Source organism: Anser anser, assembly GCF_964211835.1.
Source record: "Anser anser genome assembly, chromosome: 5".
Classification (NCBI taxonomy): domain Eukaryota; kingdom Metazoa; phylum Chordata; class Aves; order Anseriformes; family Anatidae; genus Anser; species Anser anser.
The window spans coordinates 45,279,575-45,302,534 of record NC_139725.1 but is presented as its reverse complement, the minus strand read 5'-3'; the positions used below and the strand labels follow the sequence as shown (position 1 = coordinate 45,302,534).

General features: G+C 37.2%; 1 protein-coding gene across 11 annotated transcripts in view; it reads right to left on the bottom strand.

Moving 5' to 3' along the window:
- Positions 1-201: 201 nt before the first annotated feature.
- Positions 202-22,960, bottom strand: part of NRXN3 (neurexin 3) — a 940,418-nt gene continuing 917,659 nt past the window's right edge. For 9 of the 11 annotated variants that reach the window (XM_083837468.1, XM_083837465.1, XM_083837469.1 and 6 more), the window contains one exon: positions 1,450-3,822. In XM_083837468.1, coding sequence (XP_083693594.1) covers positions 2,897-3,822 — 926 coding nt within the window. In that variant the 3' untranslated portion in view covers positions 1,450-2,896. Of the gene's footprint in view, positions 3,823-22,960 lie in introns of all 11 variants that reach the window. The other 2 variants (XM_083837475.1, XM_083837467.1) reach the window with 1 other exon arrangement.

Sequence of the window (22,960 nt, the reverse complement as noted above, 5' to 3'; positions counted from 1 at the left end):
TCTAGTACAGTTTATGTCCCTGCAAAGGAAAGATTTAAGATTCATTGGATGAAAGAAAGGATAGCAAACATGAACATGATTTGGTAATCTAGTGGTTAGACACTCCTGTGGGATATTTGTTTCGCAGACTACTTTTCACCTTTAAAGGGTTGGAACTTCCCTTAAGCCTTTTGGAAATAAAAACCCAGTAACATCCAGGGCTTTGGGAAGAACATTTTATTGCTAAGCATATCTTTAAACAAAATGCAAATAAGAAAAGAAAAAGAATCAAAAAGGAAGAAGAAAAAGAAGGGCAAAAAAAAGCAATAACATCACGATAACTCAAATAAAAATTCTTACGTTTTTCCATAAAGCAACAGGGATATGGTAGAAGCCCACATACAGAAATGCACATGTTCCCAAAAACTGTCCAATAGAAACTTACACAAAAAAAAGGAAAGTGTAATTATTTTTCCCCTTAACTTAAAAAGTAAAGCAAAAAGGAAAGGAAGAAAGAAAGCAGGAAATCATTTCACAAGACTCCAAGACTCCAAGAACAGCAATCTTTTACAGACATCAAGATATAATCAACTTTATATAGTTTCGGCCAGTTAAGTCATCTAAAATCGTGCTTTCATACCTTTTTAAAACCTGTCTTTTTTTTTTTCTTTTTAGTATAAAAAATAAAAAAGGAAAAAAAAGCTCAACCTCTCACGCACACGCACCACACACACGCACACATACACACATTGAAAATATTTGTTAACATGAAAGCATCTTCTCTAAATGTTTGAGAAGGCTGTTTTTCTTTTTTAAGTTCCCATGTGCGTGTGTGTATTTGATGACACTTCTTCAAAGTCAAATAATCATGCGACTTATAAACACCAGCAAGAGTAGATTTCTAAACCTAAACAGCTGATTAGTTTTCATCTGTATACAGAAAAAGTGTACATTTCTGATATTCCAGAGTTCTCAATCCATCTTGGCTTTTGTTGTTCTCCTCTCTGTCTCTCTCTCCCTCATTTGCTTTTTTTTTGCACATGACAGGCATAGCCATCAAACCACCTGGCTATTGTTCTGTACAGTAAGATAATCCTTTTCACAGTAATTGGGCAAATGTGGAAACCAACCAACCAAGTTAAATCACGTAAATAAAAACAAAAGATGTTCCCAATTTAACCATAAAACAGTATATACACCTTCAGGGTATCCATATAGAAATTATACTTGCAAAAAAAAAATAGTAGTAAAATATGTAAACAAAATTTCAGATTTTTTTTCTTTTTGACACAGATAACTGTGACAAAGCTAAAACACACACTCTCTTCACATTTTGTTTGCTTCTGTTGTCTGTTTCTTTTTACTTTGTTCTTCAAGAACATTCTCATTCCACGTTAAGACCATAACAGAACTTCTGTTCCAGTCGTCCCATCAAACATACCATGATAAATATATCTGTGTGTATATATATATATTATATTATTAAATTCCTTTTTCTTTATTATTTTGTGTGTCACAGCAGCTTTATTTTCTTTTATATAAAAGAGAAGGAAAAGGGAGAATAGGGCAAATGGAAAGACAGAGATGATCTGAAATGTCAAGCTACAAAATTAAAATATTACATATGAAAAACAGTTTCATGTCAAAAAAAACACTATGCATTTTTGCATTCTTTTACAAGTGTTTAGCTTTTCTGACATTTTATGTATCTTGTCACAAGTTGAACTCCAGTGGTGTCTTTCTGATATCTTTATTAAACTGATTTATTATTGTTGTTTTGCATGCTCTGCAATCAGTCACAGAACCAGAACCCGGAGGAAGGCTCCTTTGTTTTTGCATGGTATACTCAGCTCAGAATGGCTAACCATTTTTAAGCATTCTTTTTTGAATCTTCAAATCCCTTTAACCATAGTTTGGCTGTGCTAATGCATACTAAATGATATTCCCAAATAAAGCCAATGATTCTGATCAGAACAGACCCAAAACCATCTATTCTTCAGTTCAATTGCAAATACTGGAGCCAGATCCAAGGGGACCAGCTTTCCATGACAATTTTCTTCATCACCACCCATCACACACTTCACTGTGTTGTTAGCAACTTACTGCAAGACGACGGATTCTAGAGACAACACAACCAGATATGCAGAGTAAACACCATGGGTAGCTTTTGAGTTCATATATGGCAATAGTCTCTCTTTATTTATTATGGATTTTTTTTCCGAGATTTCTTCTCAGCTCATGTCCCAGTTCATGCTCCCTCCCCCCCGAAATAGTCCTCTCCACCCTTTCCTCCCACACCCAAAAGTAAACAAAAATCCAAAAAAAAAATAAAAAAAAAGCAACCCAGGAAACCAAACCAACCAAACCAAAATCCAACAATCTCCAAAATCATTTATTCCCCTCCTCCAATCTCGAAAAATTATATGTATGCTGGACATGGCCAGATCAGTTTGTTCGATATTTTTTGTTGTTTAATAATGTTTGCATTTTTTTTCTTTTTCCTTCCTTCCTTATTTTTTTTCTTTTAAATAAGTAAACTGAAAAATTATCGATACAGTCAGGGATCACGAACATTGTTAAAGACTCACTTGGAGATATGAAACAAGTAAGCCATGAAGTCTTCTACCTTTGCAGAAAGTTCAGCGGAGGAGGAGATTTGGAGACGTCCGAGTTCACTAACAGGGCAGAGCTGTATGCGCCATCTCCAGAACGCTAAGTGTGCTTTATAATACATTAGGGCAGAGTTTGCTGACTCCAAGTGATGACTGAGACATTAACAGTCACTGCTGAATTATTTTTTTCCCAATACTTTTTCCCATAAACGATATCTCCCAATCTCATTCGCTGCAATGGTTCTGATATTTCAGTTAAATCTCATTAAGTATTTATATATTTATATATAAATAAGTATTCTTTTTTACACATAATACTCTTTGTCCTTGTTTTTCTGTTTCTTGTGGCCACTCTTTGAACTCTGCTGCTTCTCCTTCACGAGCGTGCCGTTGCTCTGGGCTGAGTTGCTGATGTAGTTCCGCGTCTCGTCCACCTGATAGGACCCCTCGTCCCTGTTCCTGTACTTGTACATGGCGTACAGGAGGATGAGGATGCAGAGGGCAGCGGCAGCCACAATGCCGACGACCATCCCCGTTGTGCTGCTCGACTCGCGGACCACCTCTGAGGCCCCCGGAACCCGTCTGATTCCCGGCTCCGTGGGGTTTGCTGTGGGCACATTACGGAACATGGGGGAAGTGATTAGCGGGCTCTTCAGCTTTGTGCTGTCTAGCTCATAGGCAGTGGGCAACGGAAGCAAGACTATGTCAGGCTGGGGTTTGAGCTCACGGTTATTCATTTTGCCGGCTGGCAATTTGGGCACCATCCCAGTCGAGGACGAAGCTGTGGAGCGGATCAGCTCAGGGGACAAAGACGTGGTAGTAGTCCTACCAGTTTCGGAGACTTTGTTAGGTCTAAAGTCCTTGGATTCCCACTTGGGTGCGTGTGCTTTGTAGCCACCTTCGAAGATTGAAGTGGAAAGACTCTTATCTGTTACCAAGGAGAAGGTGGTGTAAAAATCTTCATCATCAGTAGGGGGTAGGTTAGAGTCAAAGGTTTCCCCTGAGCCATACCCAGATATCACCAAGCCATCATCATCACAACCATCGCTGCCTTGGTCCGACAAGCAAGGTAACCCCGCCTCAGAGGTCATGGACAGGGAATCTTTGGTGGTCTCAATAATGGTGAGGAGGGGGCGAAAGGTAGGGGGAAGTGTAATGAAAGGTGCACGAGTAGCAATAGGAGGGATATCTAAAGGGTCTTCTACAAGTAGAGGGATAACTAATTCACCTCCTGGGATGGAAAAGAGAAAAAACAGAAGATTAGTACATTTTACTGATACAATGCACCATTTTCAATTCACGTAACTCAAGGGCAGTACAAGGATTTGGGCATTACAAAAAAAGTGTCAGGGATCAGACTTGCTGCTCAGCTACACTACCAACATAATTTTCTGGGGGATCCTTTGATTCTTCCCTCCCGTCCTGTGTCTGACATAGATAAACTGCATGTTCCATTTCCTTTCTCTTTTAGCCTATGCTAGCTTCATACAGTGAAATGCTCTGAATTTTGGGGGGACCCAAATTTTTGCTTTTGAAGATACTCTCAAGTGACTCTGTGGACACCAATTTTTGGCAGTGATCTTCGTAGGCAATTGGTTACAAGACTGTTAAAATGAACTATTTCAGATCTCCATACAGCAATATTCTCTTAGAGGGATTTTACTGCTCATCTTAGTTTTCCCCGCTGATTCTTTTCATTGAAGACAACATTGTTATTTCTTCTCTGCCATTCAAGCCTGCTTTTCCTTCTGTAGCAGTTTCTAAAGCCTTTCCACAAGGCCTTTCCCATTCATCCATTTCTTCTTGATTGTTGTCTGGTTTTTAAATTGTGGGAAGGTTCATAAAAGTGAGGGATGGAATAAGAACCAAGTACTTACTGGGGTCCATGAAGGTACAGAGCTCTGCTCAAAGCTTGTTCATTTCTTTTTAATCTTTCTTTACCATTCTGTTCTACGTTAGACACGTCCCTTGCCTGTCATCTTCTTGGACTGCTAATGCCGTATCATTTTGACATTCTGTTCTTCTTGATATTCTTTTAGTATAATTTGATTAGAAATTAAGATAGACATAATTGCAATTGAGGATCTAACTAAATAACGCTCTGAAGACCCAAATTAGTACTTGAACCTGCATTGCAGAGGTTACCTCACACCTGCTGTTACTTCTTGATACACAGATAGCTGTGAACAGTGCTACTTTTTCCCAGCATGGTGGCTAAGTGCCTACAGGGGACTAAAAATGAGGCAGGCTTATAGCCTACTCCCGAAGTACAACAAAGCTACAGCTACAACTTCTATATCTTACCAGAGTACAGCTGAAGCAAGAAAACCGAGGTGTCATTTCTAAGATTTGGTTGCTGTGCTGCAATGTTGCTACTCTTAGTAGCAACACTTTGATTTGTCAATACATTGTAATATGACTGTATTTCTGCTTTTCAGTTTATGAGTAATTAACACTCCAGTGTTATACTCCAATGTGGAGGCTTAATTAATTTCTTTAATTCACTGAGTTCAGATCATATAGTCTTCTGCTAACATACAGGCTGCTGACACATTTTCGGGCATGCCATATTGCTTTTGAAAGTTTGTGTATAAATTTTCCCTTGCTCATTTTTATTTGGTTAGCCACTTAAGCTAGTTGATTTAAATATATACTGAAGATTTTATCTGACACCATGAGTAGTCATCCAGATCTGTTGGAAGGAGTGCAACTCACTATGAAGTATTCCTAATGCATAGGAAAATTTTAATTTATATTCACTGTTGCTTAAGGAAAGAGATGCAAAAGGGGTTTCAGATTCTAAAAAAAAATAACTCTGGCTTTTACTTATGTATTAGTAATAACTAATGAACAGTCTGGCATTGTTATGATGCTGAATGGCATTACGGTCAAATTTTTGCTCTCTTCAATCTGCACTATGTATTACATGAACTTGTTTTCTTCCTATTGAATGCTGCCAGTAATGTCCCTGGAATTTTTATAAATAATAAAATCAAAATCTGTTTTAAATATATTTGGAGAGCAATATGTTTGAACAAATCACATATTGAAGATAGCAATATACTGAAAAGGTACTTAACAGTTTGATTAAATCTAGATAGCAGAACTAGCAGTATGGCTTATTCTTATACTTAATGAGAAACTAAGTGCTGACAGTTTAATCAATTGAAACAGTTATATTTAACTCATAGGTAGTAGGGTAGAAATGAGGCCAAAATAAGGAACGTGGCACTTTACTTATTCTCTTAACATACTTTTATGTTAAGTGATTTTTTAAATTAAGATACAAAGGGCCAGTTGGAATATGCTGTTTCATTTTCTGGGCTTCCTTAGCATGTTCATGCCAATTCTCTTACTGAAGGTACGTAGAAGAAATAAGTATCATATGTGTATCAAAAAATATGGAAAAAGCTAAAAGTGTTGTCTGCCAAGTGACTGCACGGCATTTTGTGTTCATGTATCTGAGCTGTTTCTGTGCAATGTAGAAACTGGAGCATGTAATATGATTTAGATATGTCTAGAAGCCCTATCCATGTTTAGAATAGGGCATCTATAATCTAAGTAAGGTGTTCTCAGGACAAACTTGGAGTACACCTCAGAGGGAAATACCATCTGTGAGTCTGCAAAAAAATGAAGAAAAAAAAAAAGAAAAGAATTTAAGTGCACATTAAATCAAGTTGCATGCATGGGGAATTTAAGTTCCAAAAAGACATGGATAGCTAGTGTCCCTTTAAGCGTTTTTTTTTTTTTTTTTTTTAAGATCAGTGTTTTGCTGTTAAACAACAGTATTCATCTGTGAATTTCATGCACCATCTGTGACATCAATTGGAAAAAAAATCAGTTTGGCAGCTTTTAATGATTTGTCTAAAGCTTTGAAGTGCCTCTGTTATTAAAATCTATTATCCTAGCACATAGCATCAGTATGCAGTTCATCTGCTACCCACTGGGGCAATATTTTGGGCAGTTTTCTTCCAAAGAGGATTTTTTTGGTACTATTTGCAATTAGTTTCCTTGGAGGAATCTGAAACATATCACATTTAATTTGAAAAAAACTTTCTTTCACCCCAGTAAGCCTTGCCTTAAAAACAGGTAACGGCTCTACATTTTTTGTTGCTGTTGAGGCCTTGAGTCAATGATCAAGACTACTGCAACAATAAAACCATCACGGTCTTCCTGAAATGTCAAAGAACTTTGCTTGAGTTGCTATGTTAAATAAGGCTTCGCATAAGTGATGGAGAGCAGATCAGAATTTCTTGATTCCAGCAAGTCTGGTAGATGGAGGACAATTGGACAGAATCGGGAATGAGTTTTATGGAGTTTTAATCTCACTTCGGGTGCAAGAAGAGAAATGACTTTCATACCAGAAAGGCTGGATTAATTTTGACTTCCCCTACAATTAATCTCATCTCTAGTTTTATTCCAAAGTGTCAAATAAGCCATTCTATGTTTGCCTGTATACTACAGAAATAGACTGCTAAAGGTCCTTCTTTAGGAATCACTTCTCCATTAAGGAATTCATTTGTTATTTTAACTTAAAAAAAACCAACCAAACAAAAAACAAACAAAAAAAACTTTAGGGGAGTAGCAGGTAGCTGGCTTTAAGGATGGTAGTGACACTTCGAATGTTTGATTTTTCTTTCTGTCTGAAAGAAGCTGTAAGACTGAAAAAAAAGCCATGTGGGAGAAGGTAACTCAGAAAAAAGTACTCTAAATGTCAAATGTGACCTCAGTTTTATTGGCATATTAGGCATCTATGCAAAACACACAGCAAGATAGAAGTTATATGTCTAATAGTATGCACACACAATGAATACTTCTTGGGATATGTGATTTATAAAGGAGTTAAAACATCCTTTAAAACGACATGATAAAAATGCCACTCAGTCTAAAAGAAAAGTGTTATTTAAGGATGACAGGAAATGTAAATTCTGAAAAGCTCCCAGGAACGTGCGAGAAACATGATCACAATATCTATAGAGGAGAGCAAGTGCAAATTTTTATACCATCCCTCCAAACAACTGTGTTACTGCTACTACATTTCTACTTGTAAGAAACACAAGAGGGAGTCTGATGACAGGTAGCTGATAAGTGTGTGTGTAGTGGGGACCACCTTTCACAAAATGACAGCTGAGACAGTACGAAGCTGCATGTAGCGAGTGGTCCTTTGATGGAGAAGTGGTGCCTCTTGCCCAGGGCTCTGCATTGCTTTAAAGGTAAGCTCTGAAAGCTTTAAAAGACAAAGTGCAATGCCATTGCCAAGTCTCTTTGTACACGAGAGTCGGATCCTGAAAGGCAAGTGCTTTAAAGACTTGGATCTCTGGAAAAAGCTAAGGAGGAGCCTCTGAAAATCCATGGGTTTTCAATTGGGAAGGGAAATACATTTCAGGCAGGTTTCCTATTTTCATATTACTATCTGAAGTTTTGTTTTTCTCATAGTGTCTCCAAGCTTTTCAATCACTAAATTCATGCCTTGCAGTCTTGAATAAAGCTAACAGTTTCAATTTCCAAACTATTTCATGCTTAAAATAAAATGACAAGATTGCCACCCAGCTGGGCCCTGGTTTCAAAACAAATATTTATATGAGACTTTGATTCTGTCTGTGGATGGTATGGACTGTTTCCAGGTAGTTACAGCTTTCTTTCCCTCATTTTTTCTGCTGGCTGCTGAGCACCAGTTACCAGTGTTAACTCTCCCAAGCAGGGAATGGATAGTTCCCAAAAAGAAATATGTTTTTTAAAAAGCTTCTGTTGACAAGAATTAAATGGAAGGGAAACTGATAAAATGGTTTCCTCTACAGTGATACAGATACAAGACTAGTTTGCCCATTGGCAGTACAATTGCAAAAAAAAATAAAATACTGAAGAGCAAACTAGCAGCAGCACTGTGAGAACTGAGGTCTGTGACGTGGGAAACTTTGTACCAAGCAGCCCCATGCTCTGCTCGGCCTTCTCATTTTATGAAACAAACACAGCATGTATATTCCTTAAAAGTTAGCCCTTTAATCTAGTCCATACACTGTTTTCATAGAGTTGTGCATTTATTTAAACTACCAAGATCAGTGGGGATATAAAAGGTCTACTTTAGCCTTGAAGCTGCCCTGTTTTTAGCTGTATGAGTATATTTATAGATATATAATTCATACCTCTGGGGCTGATCTCCAGTAAGTTCTCTGCCACTGGAAAACACAGAGTATTAAAAATTTAATAGAAGCCTTATGAACTGTGAGGCTGCTGTGGGCGAGTCATGAATGCAGAGGGCATCCAAAAAAAAAAAAAAAAAGCAGCTGCCAGCTTTCATCTTCACAGCCATGTCTACTTCACTGGAGTCTCAGGCAGCAAACTGATAGAGGACAATAGGAGCACAAAGATGAAGCCTGGAAGATTCGCCTTATGGTGACCATAAGGGACACGCCCTTATCGTCTCTTTTCCAGCTTTTTTTGAAGAGATTTAAAAGGACATCCAAACTCTGCAACTAAAGTTTGTCATTTGTATTATATTCTTATGCTGTTCCTCTGAAGTTTGACTCCACATTTAGGATGAAATACTTGCCACAGAAAATAATTCCTTACCTTTTTCCCCTCTGTATGAACGCAGTAACTGCGAATAATTTCCTATTAAATGACTTGAGTTCATAAAGTTCTGTCTAATGGTGTTTTACTTAATTCTCCTTTGAGTCCTCTGAGGATGAGAAGGGGAAAAATATTCACAGGAAAAAATAATGCTAACATGAAGTCTAGTAGATGAACATCCTTAATATTTTCTACTCCTTGCAGTCTGATTTAATTGCAATTGACAGTCAGTAGTAGAGAGAAAAACATCTTTCCCACAATGGAATACTGCAGCATTTCATCTCAAAAATCTCATTTTCCTTTTGGAGAATATAGTGTCCTCAAAGTGATTAGATAAAACAGTACTTCTTGTGGTGGAGTTGGTTGAACAGCATTTCTTAAGCCCACAAAACTATATTAAAAGATGTTAGTTATTGCATTACTCAGGGCTCACGAGCAACAGGAAGGTACAGACTTTGAGAGGTCACAAAGACCGTATTAATGCTGGGCTGTGGTTCGTTGCTGCACGTTCTTGGTCATCTTCATGCAGTTTCAGTGAAACAGGTGTGAGGCATTGTGTTTGCAGGCAGGATTCTAGAGCAAAAACAAGTATTTTGGTACCAGACACTGAGCTGCTTTGAACCACCTGAAACATGCGCTTTTCCATCTCCCATCATTATTTTAAACTCTTATGATTAATTGGTGACAGCTTCCTATTCAGTGTGATGATTTGTTCTGTTTTCAGCATTAGCTGTTCAGGGGACTTGACAGTTGAACCTGAGATACCTACTAAGTACTTAGTACAGCACTGCCATGCAGGAAAGCTGAAAATATGCAATGCTTATAAGGGAATACAACTTTTTCTTACTTTTAACAAAAGCTCACTGTTTTTTAAAGAAATCAATGCAAACCTTGTTTGAATTTTTAGAAGGTCAGGACGTGAGTTTCAGTAGGGAAGTGTCTGCCACATGTAGGATTTCTGGAAGATACTGGCAAGCCTGATACTAGTCATAAAAAGATGGGTGAGTTTACTTGGTAAGAGTGCACTTGAGAGTATCATTTAGACAGGACATCAGGCAGATAATCAGCAATCAAGAAAAATAATAGAAATAAAACACTTTCACTAGAACAAAGTAGGAATGACGTAGAGCTGCAATAACAAGACCCTGAGAGCTACTGAAATGCTACAGAAGTCTAATCGTGTTTTACTTGAAGAAGGCTACAACACCAGGCTACATACAAAGTAGCATCAAAGAAAGTAGCACTACTGGTGGTTCATTGTGGGAAAGGGGAAAGAAAGATAGACAGAGACAGACCGATAAAAAATATGAGCAAACTACCAGACTTCTTCACCCCCTGCTATGCAGAACACAGTCCAGTAATTGACAATACACAAAGAGCACATAACATAAAAGCAAATACAAACTGATTCAAAAATAAATAAGTGAATTTACATACTTTTCCCAAAACAAAACCATATACTAGAAAATAAAAATGCCACAACAACAAGATCAGAGAAAGGAAAAACATAAGTCATTCACTTTATCAGCTAAAGAAAGATTAAAACCTACAAGAACTGAAAAAAAATGATGAAAATAATAATAAAAAATTCTTTAAAAAAGTAATCAAAAATACATAAAAATATTTAGAAAGCATACCACATTGATTTCATAACAGTCAACTTACATCAACAAATTGCCCGCATGTTTTTTGGCATGAAAGGAAAAATTTACAAAAGAAAGTTGTGTAAGAATGCTCTTGGACAAGTAGCATTGCCACATTCTTGTAACTTGCTTTGTTTCGCTGTTGTTTCTTAAAAACTTTTTTTAGCAAAATTTTTATTATTTCTTTTTAAATATAATTGTTTTACAACAAAGGGCGATACAGGGAGGCAACAACACATACATCCACACCACATAACATGAAAAGAAAAAAATCTTGCACCTTAACAAATTCAAACTTTTTTTTTCTGCTGTTTTTGGTTGTATTTTTTTTATCTTATGTAAAGTTGTTAGCATATTACAGTTGAAAAATCCTGTACATTTTATAGAATTTACTCTGCTTGTTTGCATATCTACATATATAATGTTTTTTTGAAAAGCAAAGTTTTCTTTTTTTTGCCTTTTTGGTCAATTTGATATATATTTTTTTAAACATTTTCTTTTTTTTTCTATAATTTTTGTGTGTGTGTTTTAAGGAATGGATGACTGCACATAAAATTTTAACAATGCTAAAGAAAGGGGTGGTAGAGGGGAACTTATGGGAAGAAAAAATGCCTAGGGTAGATGGAGTGGGAGTGTAAAAATCTATGAGTGTACTACACAGGAGATGAAGATGATGGGAGTGAATGTGTAAGTCAGTTGCCATGTCCATGTAAGGGCGGTACGGAGTGATCTAGCAGCATTAGAGCTTCTGGCTGTAAGGAAGGGATGGGCAATATACAAAAACAAATGAGCATATTCATGCCCATCAACAAAAAGAAAGAACAGAACTCTAACATTGACAATCTCACAAACCCTAAGCTGCAACTTCTTCAACATGCAAGTTACAAAAAATTAATAATTATAGTATTATTATTTACATTTTCATTAAAGGTTCTCAAATTATAAAAGCAGTTTAAACTTTTCCCTACTAAAAATAGCAGTAAAATACATAAACTAATAATAATAATAATAATAACCAGAGAGTAAAACAAAAAGAAAACAAGGAAACTAGTTTTATGCATTGGAATTAGAACAACTTCATCTGTAGCTACCCACAGCCTCCTTCTTCTAAGAATCATCTCTTCTGAAGTCCACCAAATTAATATCAATACTCTCAATAATTTGAGACAATCATATATTGAGCACATCAAATCCCTGTTTCAAATGTAATGACGGTGTTGGCACACCCCTTCCCCACTTTCAAATTAGATTGCTTTTATATTCAGATTCTCTGTAGAATGTCAAAAATACAGCTGTGGGATTCTGCCAGTGAAGTAGTTCCTTATTTAAAGAGGGAAGTAGAGGGAAAAATTGCAGAAAACAATTCATAACTCTTTTGTTTTGTTTGTTTCTTTTTCATTATTAGATTGGAACAAACCAAATCTAAGATAGAAATTCAACCATTGAAAAGAAATACATCAAAATATAGCTATGTAGAGATATACTAAAAAAAAAAGCAAAAATGAAAAAGCACTTTGTTCCCAATAAGAAGGGAGATAAGAACAATTGTGGGGTTTTTAAATTTTATTTTTTAAAGAAAATGTACTCCACACACTTTCAAATATGAACAAACCGGATGCACACATTGAAAAGGAACAGACAAAGCAGTCTAGGGACACTTTCATCATTTGGATATTTTTTTTTTTCCTTAAGAATTCTATTCCCTTCCCTCCCTCTCTCATTTAAATTTGTTTTCAATTGTTGGCCAAAAACCCCACCACCCTCCGGTGTTGCTTTTTTTTTTAATACATCTTTTTTTCATCACTTCTTTTTAAAATAAACATGGAGAGGAGAAAAAAAAAAAAAAGGACGTGCAGTCTGGATGTACGTCATAAATAGACATAGAAAAAGATAGAAGAAATTGGCTGAGATCGACAAATGGGTTATATAATAGCTTAATTTTACTGTAGGATGTTAATAATAATGCATGCTTAAAGTAAGTTGCATTTAGGGAAAGTAGAAAAACAGAACAGCAAGCAAGGAGTGGGGTGGGCGGAGGAGAGGGGCTAGCGGACAGGGGGGGATCATTCCATGCCTCTCCAGAAAGGGCAAAGCACATTCCAGCGGGTTCTCTGCATTTCTAGGAGAGGTCAGAAGGGGAAAAGGGTAAGGAGAAGTCATAAACTATACTGGGACATACTTTGCACCCTAACTATGATCTTGTATTTGGATGAAATGCACAGAACATGTAGAACCCCAGACACTTGCCCTTAAACTAGACCTAATTCTCTAGCATATTCCCAAAATATGATCAGTGCTGATCAGCTTGAGTAAAGGGTGAAGAATTAATTCTATTAATTCTCATAAATGTACTCTACTATGCTAGAAATCGCTGTTGCTGTAGTGAATATTTGTTCATGTTGGTGAGCAGTTATTCAGACATGCTGTCCACAACCACTTTGGGGAGCCCACCACTGCCACATTAGGATAGCAGAATTAAGGTCAACTGAGCTACTTATTGAGGTAAGCATCAGTTTGGTATGAACTGTCTGAAAGAACAAACCTGTCACTGGTGTAAGTGACAACTCAAAGTTGTAAACAATACAATTAGTAGAATTTGGTAATAAGACCGTATAATTTTGCATAGGCAAACCTTCCAATGTTACCATTAAAACTGTGAGACTAGTTCCTCCTGTGCTGCAAAAGAATTTATAGTTCAAGAAGATATTACTACTCAGTCCTATCAGTTACTTAAACGGCATGCCAAATACTCTTTGTTTTTGATGGGTCCTCAGATTCCTCTGAATTCTCCAGGTTTCACATGATGTCCATATTCTTCTTGAATGAAGACCATCATTCTGACATCAGAGTCCTTCTAAAAAGGAACTCAAGGTCCCAGCCTGTTTTTCTTAATGTTTTAGGAAAGGGAAAACATTATATATAAAGCTTTGAACCCTGTCCATGCTGAATCTTTCCATGAGGTAGGAAAAACATACTGTAAGCACTGCATGTACCCTAGGTTTCCATCAGGAATGCCAACATTTTTGCTTCATAACCATTCTTAAAGGTCATGCTACCACCAGTCAGTGGAAGTGTGTGACTATCTTGAATTTCTGGGAAGAATGGGGCTATCCACCTTGCAAATATTGTCAGTGGCTCTTTTGTATAAATTTGATAATAACAAACTGGTAGGATGTTTTGGTACTTATTAACGCGAGGGGAAATAGTACCTCTAAACCACTAAGAGTTCAGTATTAATTCTGGGGAACGTGGAATAAGAATAAATGACTAAAAAAAATAGCCCAGTTTGTTCTTAGATACATTACTGAAAAGTGTCCAGTTCTGAGAGGAGTTATATGGGAAGACCCTCAGCTCCTACTTCAGAAGTGATGAGGTTGTGCTGAATACTAGCACAGTGCTTCCATAGCTAGAACGTACTATGCCTGTGCTGGAAGACTGCACTGGAACTATCTACTACATCCCTCCAGAAAGCATGTTAGAAAGGGAAGTTGTTCAACCAAGGAAGAGGAAACCTGGTCAGGGTAGTCTCAGGGACAGAACGTGCAGGTTACAGGAAGCAAAATATTGGCCTACATAGGATATTTTTGGGCATTCATTTGTGGATCAGAAAAGACTGGCTATGAATAGAAAACAGTGACAGAAGTGAGGCCTCTGCAGACCTCACTGGGAATTTTTATTTGGTCACGTTTCAAGGTTAGTGTCCCTGGACACCACTCCCTACCAGGATTCTCAGCCTCTGGTTTAATTGTACTTTGGGAGTTTCACAATGAGGCATTTAAGCTTTGAATTTTAATCAGTATCTGTCGTGACTTGCAGCTGGATTTTCAGAGCAGTGAAATGTCCCCCTTCAGCACATTAGAACCGAGTGCCTTCTCTTTGATGCAAAACAGACCGGAAGGCATGGGGTCTGGTTGCCAACTGTGAAGTCTATGTCAGGCCACTTAAGTAAATACTTATGCCCTATTTGACAATAAATGCCTAACTCATTGCGTGAGGGCCTCGAAAAGCCTTCTACTGCCTGAAAGATCAAAAGGACTAAAGAACCACAACTGGAGCCAGAGACACTTAAAGAGATGACAAGATTTTGAGAAGGAAATCTTGATGTTTGTTAGGCTCTAAAGAGGATTTAAGAGTGCTAAGCAATTCTTTCCCCACTTGGTAAATGCATAGGTGCTTGAACAGAAACAGTGTGTTTTGGAAAATCTGGGTCCAGCAATTACTGCTGATTACAGAAAAAACCTCCCAAGTCTTTTCAAAATCTAGCCCTTATTAGCCAAAAGTAGATGTTCTAATTTGAGAACTGGAAGCCAAATGTTCCCACGTGAAGCTACACAGATAATATTTTATTACTTAACATTTACAAATTATTCCCCAGAAAAGCAAAGATTAAAAAAGTATAGCCACTGCAGCCTTTTTGTACTTTCAAACCTTCAAGCGGACAGGACTAGGAAGAGAGGCAGCTATGCTATCAAGGGTTATAGACTTTCTTGAAAGATTGGGCCATATTGCCAAATGTTTCAAATGAAAAACTACACAATTAAAAAAAAGAAGGTATTTTTTCAAAAAGTCCCTTGTTCATCAGACTTAATTATACAGTTGTATTTTCTCACTTTTTGTTTTTAAGTTGCATTTTGAAAGGCTTCTGCTGAAGGCAATGAATATTTCTCTGTGTTACGCAGCAAGATTATAGATGGTAAATTAGGATCTGCATTACTGTCTCTGGGTTCAGGCTAACATCTAGAACTGCAGTATCTTCTACCACTCTAGTCTTCAGGCTCCATCTCTTCCCTAACACAGTGAAACCTAAATTATTTGAGTACCGTGCACTGCAACACAACCCTATCAATATATCTCATTAACAACCGACAGTACCAGCTACTTCTTACCTAGCTGTCCAGCAACACTGTCAATACACTACAAATATCCAGGATTCCCTGATGGCCTATAAGCAGGAAATAATATGATCATAAGTTTTTCCTTATTCAGGGTATTTTCATTTCTTTCTATATTTTTAATTGCAGCAATTGCAGAAATAGGATGAGGCCAGAATATTTATTTAATTATTTATTGTACTTTGACCTAATTAGAATGGGACCCAAGACAGTGGCAAACAGGAACATACATTTCACCATTGTGTAATCCAGCCTTCCAAACTGCTGTTACTTTTGTAAGTTTACTTTGTACACCAGGCAGCACCCTCTTTGGGTCATTTAAAGCCATATGCTTTGAGCAAGGATGCTAATAACATACTTCTAAGCAGCTGATGCTATCAAAACATCAGTGAAAAGAAACAAATAGAGAATTTCCATCAAACTGAAAAGTGTTCACTTTTCTGTAAAACGTTTACAGAAATAGGGCTTTGTTAGCTATGCACCTGCTTTTAGCTTCAAGAGGTGTTGGCAGCATTTTCTGCTCTGGCTAGAATATTTTGGTAGCAGAAATATATGATAAACAGATAAGGGGAAAAAAGCTCTGCAAAAAATCCACACCTCATACATATATCTGTACATCAAGGAGGAGAAGAATCTTCCCAATTTCCAATGATTTCTCCACAAAAGAATACAAACACAGACGGAGACTGGTTAAGCACACTCTGTAGCTGTTTAAAAATTAGTGAATTTACCACTTCCTAATATAAACACTAGAAATGCTAGATCTATTAAAGTGGATCGAATTTGGGATCTAATTAGCCTAATATCCTATCTCTAACAGATGGAAAAGTGATTAGTGAAGAATATAAGAACAAGGAATCTATACAGCAGTGCTTCCCACATACAGTGCTTCCTTACCTTCTGACAGTCATCCTGTTTAGGCATTTTCTGGGATGAAGGTCACAGTAAAGACCACAACAATTACTAAGTGTGTACCCAATTTTCAACAATGCTTACATGTTGACTGAAGATCCAGCAAGAAACCCTAGGAGGTCTAGATGAAACATGGCTTTTCTGATTGTCCACAAGTCAGGCATTGTCAAAAAAAAAAAAAAAAAAAAGTTATCTGGTTTAAGGGGAAAATGGGAGAAAGTAGGCAGAAGAGGGGGAGGATTGTTCTCCAAGACAGGGTCCCAGTGAGAATATGGACTCCGGGGGATTCTGGCAGGAATCTGGGAAACGGTGTTTCTAGGTGGTGCTTCTTGCTGGTAGTAACTCCCAAAGCAACCTGTCACTTCTTGAACGCTTTTAACCTTTCTCAGAGTAATATTTTTCAGACATCGAGCCAAATAAATGCTTAATAGACCACAAATAACAAACAATTTGTAGGTTAATAGGAGTAAAATATTAATCTTTAAGGCAACTCCTCATCCCCAGCCCCCAATCAGACTAAAAATCTACTTGTGGGATTTTCATCTGCTACTTGCACCAATGTAAATTGCAACAGAAGAGTGCCAGCTTAGCTGGTCCAGTAAAAAAACACAGAGAAAGAGGCATTGCCTAAGAAGGGAAAGTAGTTGTATCACTTTCCTTTTACCAGCTCTTTGTACTAGCAAAATCCTTTCTCATCCTAAGCCTATGGATGCATAGGAACCTACAGAAATAAGTAATCTGTATTAACAATGCCTACATGGGCACCACTCACACAGTGCCACATACCACCTTGTTTGGTTTTGCATGTAAGAATTAATGGGGTTTCTTTATAGCAACGAGTAGCTAGAAAACTATAAAATATGAAAACACATTTACAGATATCAGAAGCTAAGGAAATAATAGGGCTAAACTGCCACAACTTTGAGGTAAAAGACTTTTTCAGGTGTTTGCCATAAGCTTATTATCTTTTCACATTCTGAACCAAAGAGCATTTTGATGCTTCCAGAGCTAAGCAGCCCATCCAATATCACTGACCTGAAAGCATTCTTTCTGTGCATCTCTACTCAACCGTCTCCTTCTCCTCTCAGAAGAAGCCGATATGTTTTTTTGAAAGTCTTAAGATTGACATTTGTAATCAGACCAGCTATGTTTTTTTTTCTTTTTATGTAAAACTAAACTTATTTAATCCTAAGAGTTAGTCACATGGGAAAAAATCTTTCTAAATCCTGAAGGACTTTGCAACCACTACCAGATCCTTGTACTGACAAACTAAGTAACAGAACTCTGTCCAATAATCTGAGTGGGAGCAGGAATAGTTTATTGTTTTTGGTCTAAACCCATACAGCAAATGTTTACTGTGTATTTATGGCATACTAAAATGTCCATATGTTTTTGCTTATCTACAAACAGAAAGCAGCACAGGTATTTCAGTGTCCCTTCCTTTCTTCAGCATATACAGCCACAAAACAGCTAGATAAAAATATCAGTTTGCCAGAATGCTAATGAATACTGTATGACTACCATATTCCTTTTTGGTACGTATAACCCAAGAAACCTTATACTGTCACACCATTTAATATTAATTTTTGGAATGTATCCAGGAAACAAATCAAGGCAACACTCAAGTATGCTGGCTAAGGGCTTGCTAGGTATGTTTGTATATGAAACTTGTGTCTTAGAAAAGTTACAGGAGATAATTACATGGAAAGATCGAAGAATTTAGGAAGTAATTTGAATGCCCAAATCCTAAAAGAGACCTGAAATGCATGTCTATGTATGGGGTGTGTGCCATACTGAGATATTTAATAAAAATAGTATCTACTTGGCTGTCATAAAAATATTCTCCTAGGTGCCGCTAAATTGTAACCACATAAAGGACTATTGACTCTACATTATCCTCTGTAGGAGTTGTACATACAAGTTTACCAATGACTAGCATTTATTCCTATGACCCCCTCCATTTATACATAATTACTCATAAACATATTTCCATATTTGGTTCTTTAACACGAAGACATTTCTGGTAAACTTCAGAGATGAGCAGGAGCCATTTCCAGTGCATTATTTTCATTCACTTGCATGCTAGGCTACATTCCCCATTTTTGTTCATCCCTCAGCTAGCGTAACTGTGTTACATTCTCAGGTTGTGCACCGTGTCCAGCCATAAGTGACTCAATGGATGGAGCTTCCTCCCTTGCTTTCTGAGAGGAGGATCCAAACCACAGAGGATTCACTGTTAAAAGGTTTCTCTTACAAACAATTGAAAAACTCTTCTGATTGTGGTGTGGTGATCCTGGTTCTCAAAATTCTCTCTTATTTTAGTATTTCTTGTTCCTCTTACAGACATAAATCAGTGCTGGGAAGAACCTGCATTTGCAGCTTGCATGCAGAGATAGTTCCTGTGCTTTTATCTTGGAGCAGTAAACAAAACAACACTAAACGAAACCAGACAAAGATGTCCACTTCTTGGATAGCTGAATAATTCAGGATCATCTCAGACACTACTTCTCTCTCTGGAAGACATTCAGGATCCAGAGATTTCACTTTTGAAGTGTCTTTGGTGAGGCAGCTGCAGCTTATTCTTGAGGATACGTGGGAAGCTATTACTACAGAGCTTTAACAAGTACCTTTAACAATGTACACACCAGACTAAGGAAATATTCTATAAGCCGTAGAAAAAAACAGGTACGTAAATGAATAAGGATAAATTGGGCAATCAGAAATGGTGATGAATTCCATCTAAAAACAATACATGATTTCCCTGGAAATGGTATCAAGTGAAATATTGCACTAACTGAGAAGAAACATTAAACTAGGTGTCCATTCAGCGCTGTGAACATCAGTCCCTGGTTAAATCTGGAGTGAAGAGAATTTACATTGTGATGGCTGAGGAGAAGCTCTCCACAGCAGGCTTTGAACAAGATTCATTTACATGTGCCTTCAAACCTAAACTTCTTTCACTAATGAATGGTACTGAAAAAGGCACATTATGTATCTGCATATTGTCTTCTATTAAGTTTGATCCCTTTCATATCCATTCCTATCCTTTATGATTCATTCAAAATCATATAGAAAAACTGTGATAAATCAGAGACTCAAAGCACATCTTCCCAATGATGGATTATCCAGTGGTATTGCCTTGCTTATAAAGTTACTCTACTTTGGCTACTGGATGTCAAAGTATGTTCTTTCTGCTGTGGATTGACTCGGAGTAATGTTATTCCCATATGAAAACTGAAAGAAAACAAGCCAAAAAATGGTAGTTTCCATAATGGAGGTTAAATCTTGAAAGTGCAAAATACTACCAGGGAATTAACTAGGCTGGACAAAGTTCTGAATAATGCTGAGAAAAATACTGTTGCCGCAGTTAAAATAAATTAGACAGAGGCTAGTAGAAATAGGCTAATAGAAAATTTTGATCTGTTATTTTCCTGCAAGAAGTCATTGGGACTCCAGAATTGAGGATAAGTCCTTCAATCTCCTCTTCAGTCAAATACAAGTCAAAATATTCCTCGTAATTAATATGAGGATTCAGCCCCACAGCCATGCTGAAAAGGCTAGACCAAATTCCCTATCAGTAAAATGAAGTGATGCCAGGTACACTAAGTCTTTGTGTAATACCTGGATACCTGTGGAGGAAAAATGATATGTTACTGTTATATGCTACGAAACTGTTACTGATGAGAAGATGACTACCAAACTGACTGCTAAGAGGTTCTACTAAAATACCACTGGGAAGTGGTAGAAAATCCTGGGTAGAAATGATGATACTGAGTAAGCTGAAATAAATACAACCACAATTCTTCCTCTGAAAAGCAAGAGAAGGGAACACCAACCTTTTGAGCAGTATGTTAGGTGTTGTTCTCTCACATCAGTTCAGAGAATGTGTGATTCTCTTCCCTTTTGATTGTACTAATGTTTGAATGCACCACAATCCCATTGAGACCTCAAGCAGAAGTATTTGGAGACAGAATGGCAATGATTATCAATCTGTGCTTTGAAGTCAGTTCCACTAGGCAGCACTTGTCACTGCATCAGAAATACAATAGAGCCAACTAATGTATGAACTATCTAGCTCTGAAACACTGCAGGGGAGCCCTTTGTAAAGTAGCTTTCAACATGTGAGCTAGTTCTGTCTATCACTTGGAAAAGACAAGAGGGGATATTACTGTGATCCAGGCATTTTGGGATGGATTTTTGGCAGGACTTTTTGTTTGTTTTTATGGGCAAGTTTAATACTGCTGGGAAGTGCAGGAGCATAAAGAGAGAGGGTCGTTTTTGCAGATTTCTTTTTGAAAGTTCAGGATTACAGTGGTGAAAGGCTGCTGCAGGCAAGTTTGAATCCTCTTTTTCAACACAGTGAATGACTGGAATAAACTCTACAGCGATTCAGGAGCCAAAGCTTTAAGCTGTTTATCAGAGGTTGCATTATAGCAAGAAAGTGGCTGGGAAGCGTATTTACTTTGCTTGCACAACGAATTGGATTAAAAGAGAAACACGTCACTGCAAAAGTTAACCTTATTTAATATTGATGATAATGATCATACTTCAGACTACTTTAGGACAGTAAAGATAGTATATCCATGAATAAAATTGAGGAGCTGGACACCAAAATTCTTCAGGCCCATTCAGACCCTAAGGGCTTTATGAACAAAATTCAGGATGACTGACTTCTGCTACTGATTAATTCTGCTCCGCACCGGCAAGCTAGGTGGCCTTGATATTCACTCTCCCTTATCTTCACGCCATGATAAGATAAAGTATATCACGCTATTACAAATGTTTAATTGTTTTCTTTGAGGCACTGGCGAAGCACTAACTTGCAAAACATTTTTATTTTTTTTAATAGAGCAGTTAATATTCATAGGCCAGTGGTGCAGGTCAGATTGCTGTTGAATCACTATTCAAACAGATATATAGTCATACACTTAAATGTATTTTCCATGTGACTACTTACTGTATTACCTGAAATATTTACATTTAAATTTTAAAGTCACTGTTAGAAAATCAGCTAAAACAAGACTTCGCATAGCTATTAACCATCATGTCTCAGCTTCATGGTTTGGTAATTCACAGGAGCATAACAATCATGAATACCTGTGAAATGAAAGTTAACTGCAAACCAAGCCTAATAGGATGAAATGTTAATTAAAAGAAGCTAAAAAAAACACCTTATCACATTAGGCCTTCCTCTGCTATGAAGTAAGACATTATACTGTTAGATTTTAATAGGGAAGTCTATTACTTTCTCATAGACTCTAATTTCCTTTATCTGTGCAAGCCACAAAATTTTCTCATACAGATTTTTTTTTTCCCAGCAAATTTATTATTCCTTTTCATATTCTTATTACACATGACGTTCTTAAGCACAATCAAAACAGTGATGGAATTGGAAATATTGTGTTAGAAGAACAAACACTTTATTTGGGTAATTCTGCTATTGGCAAAACCTGCAAATGTGAACTTTATGAGTGAATTAAAAAGCTGTTGAAATTCTAACCTTAGTGCCCTGAGGTTTACTGACATATTAGAGTAGTAGCGAACAACACTGTTTTGAAGTTAGAAGAAAAGTTCCACAATTCAAAAGACTCATTATAAATACTTGGACATGTATGGCTCCTTCCTTGCCTTTTGCAAAAGGACACTAAGCATGAGCAGGCACATGGACCAACAACATGCTGAAGAAAAACTGCTAGATTTGCCTGTCATTCCCAGTGCCTAAACAATGCGTGCCAGTCTTTAATGGCAAATTTAAGTGTTTAATGCAAGCTGGCTTCTTTTCATAACCTTCCATGGCACTAAGATATTCATCAAAATGGAGGCATGTCAGAAGTCAAATTATCAGCTGCTCGATTTCAACTACATGTTAAACAGGCACATGCATAAGATACTCTCCTTCTCAACATTTAATTATTTCAGATGTCTCACTCTTGCACATGTGGATGCCCCATGTTTTCAGACATTTGTCTTTGGCTGTTTATTGGCTAATGAATTCATACAAGGAACTCAGAAGTGCCATTACCACATTGTAGCTCCATCCCAATTTCATATTATTATCTTATTTTACTGTCAGGTAATTTAGAAGTGGTAACAATAGTATAAAAATATAGAAAAAGAGAACCAAGTGTCAATTCAAATATATAACTACAAAGAAAGGGAAGAATTCAGTGTGGAAGTACTAAGCTTCCCCCCCCCCCCCCCCAAAAAAAAAAGCTGCATGTGCTCTATCTTCATTGGAAGAGAGACAGTGCACAGGGTTAACTGGAAAAGTACTTCATTTCTGCTCTTTGCCCAGCTTTACTTTTCCCTTAGAAAAACACATTCCACTTTGAAAACCCTGCCACGGGGTTCC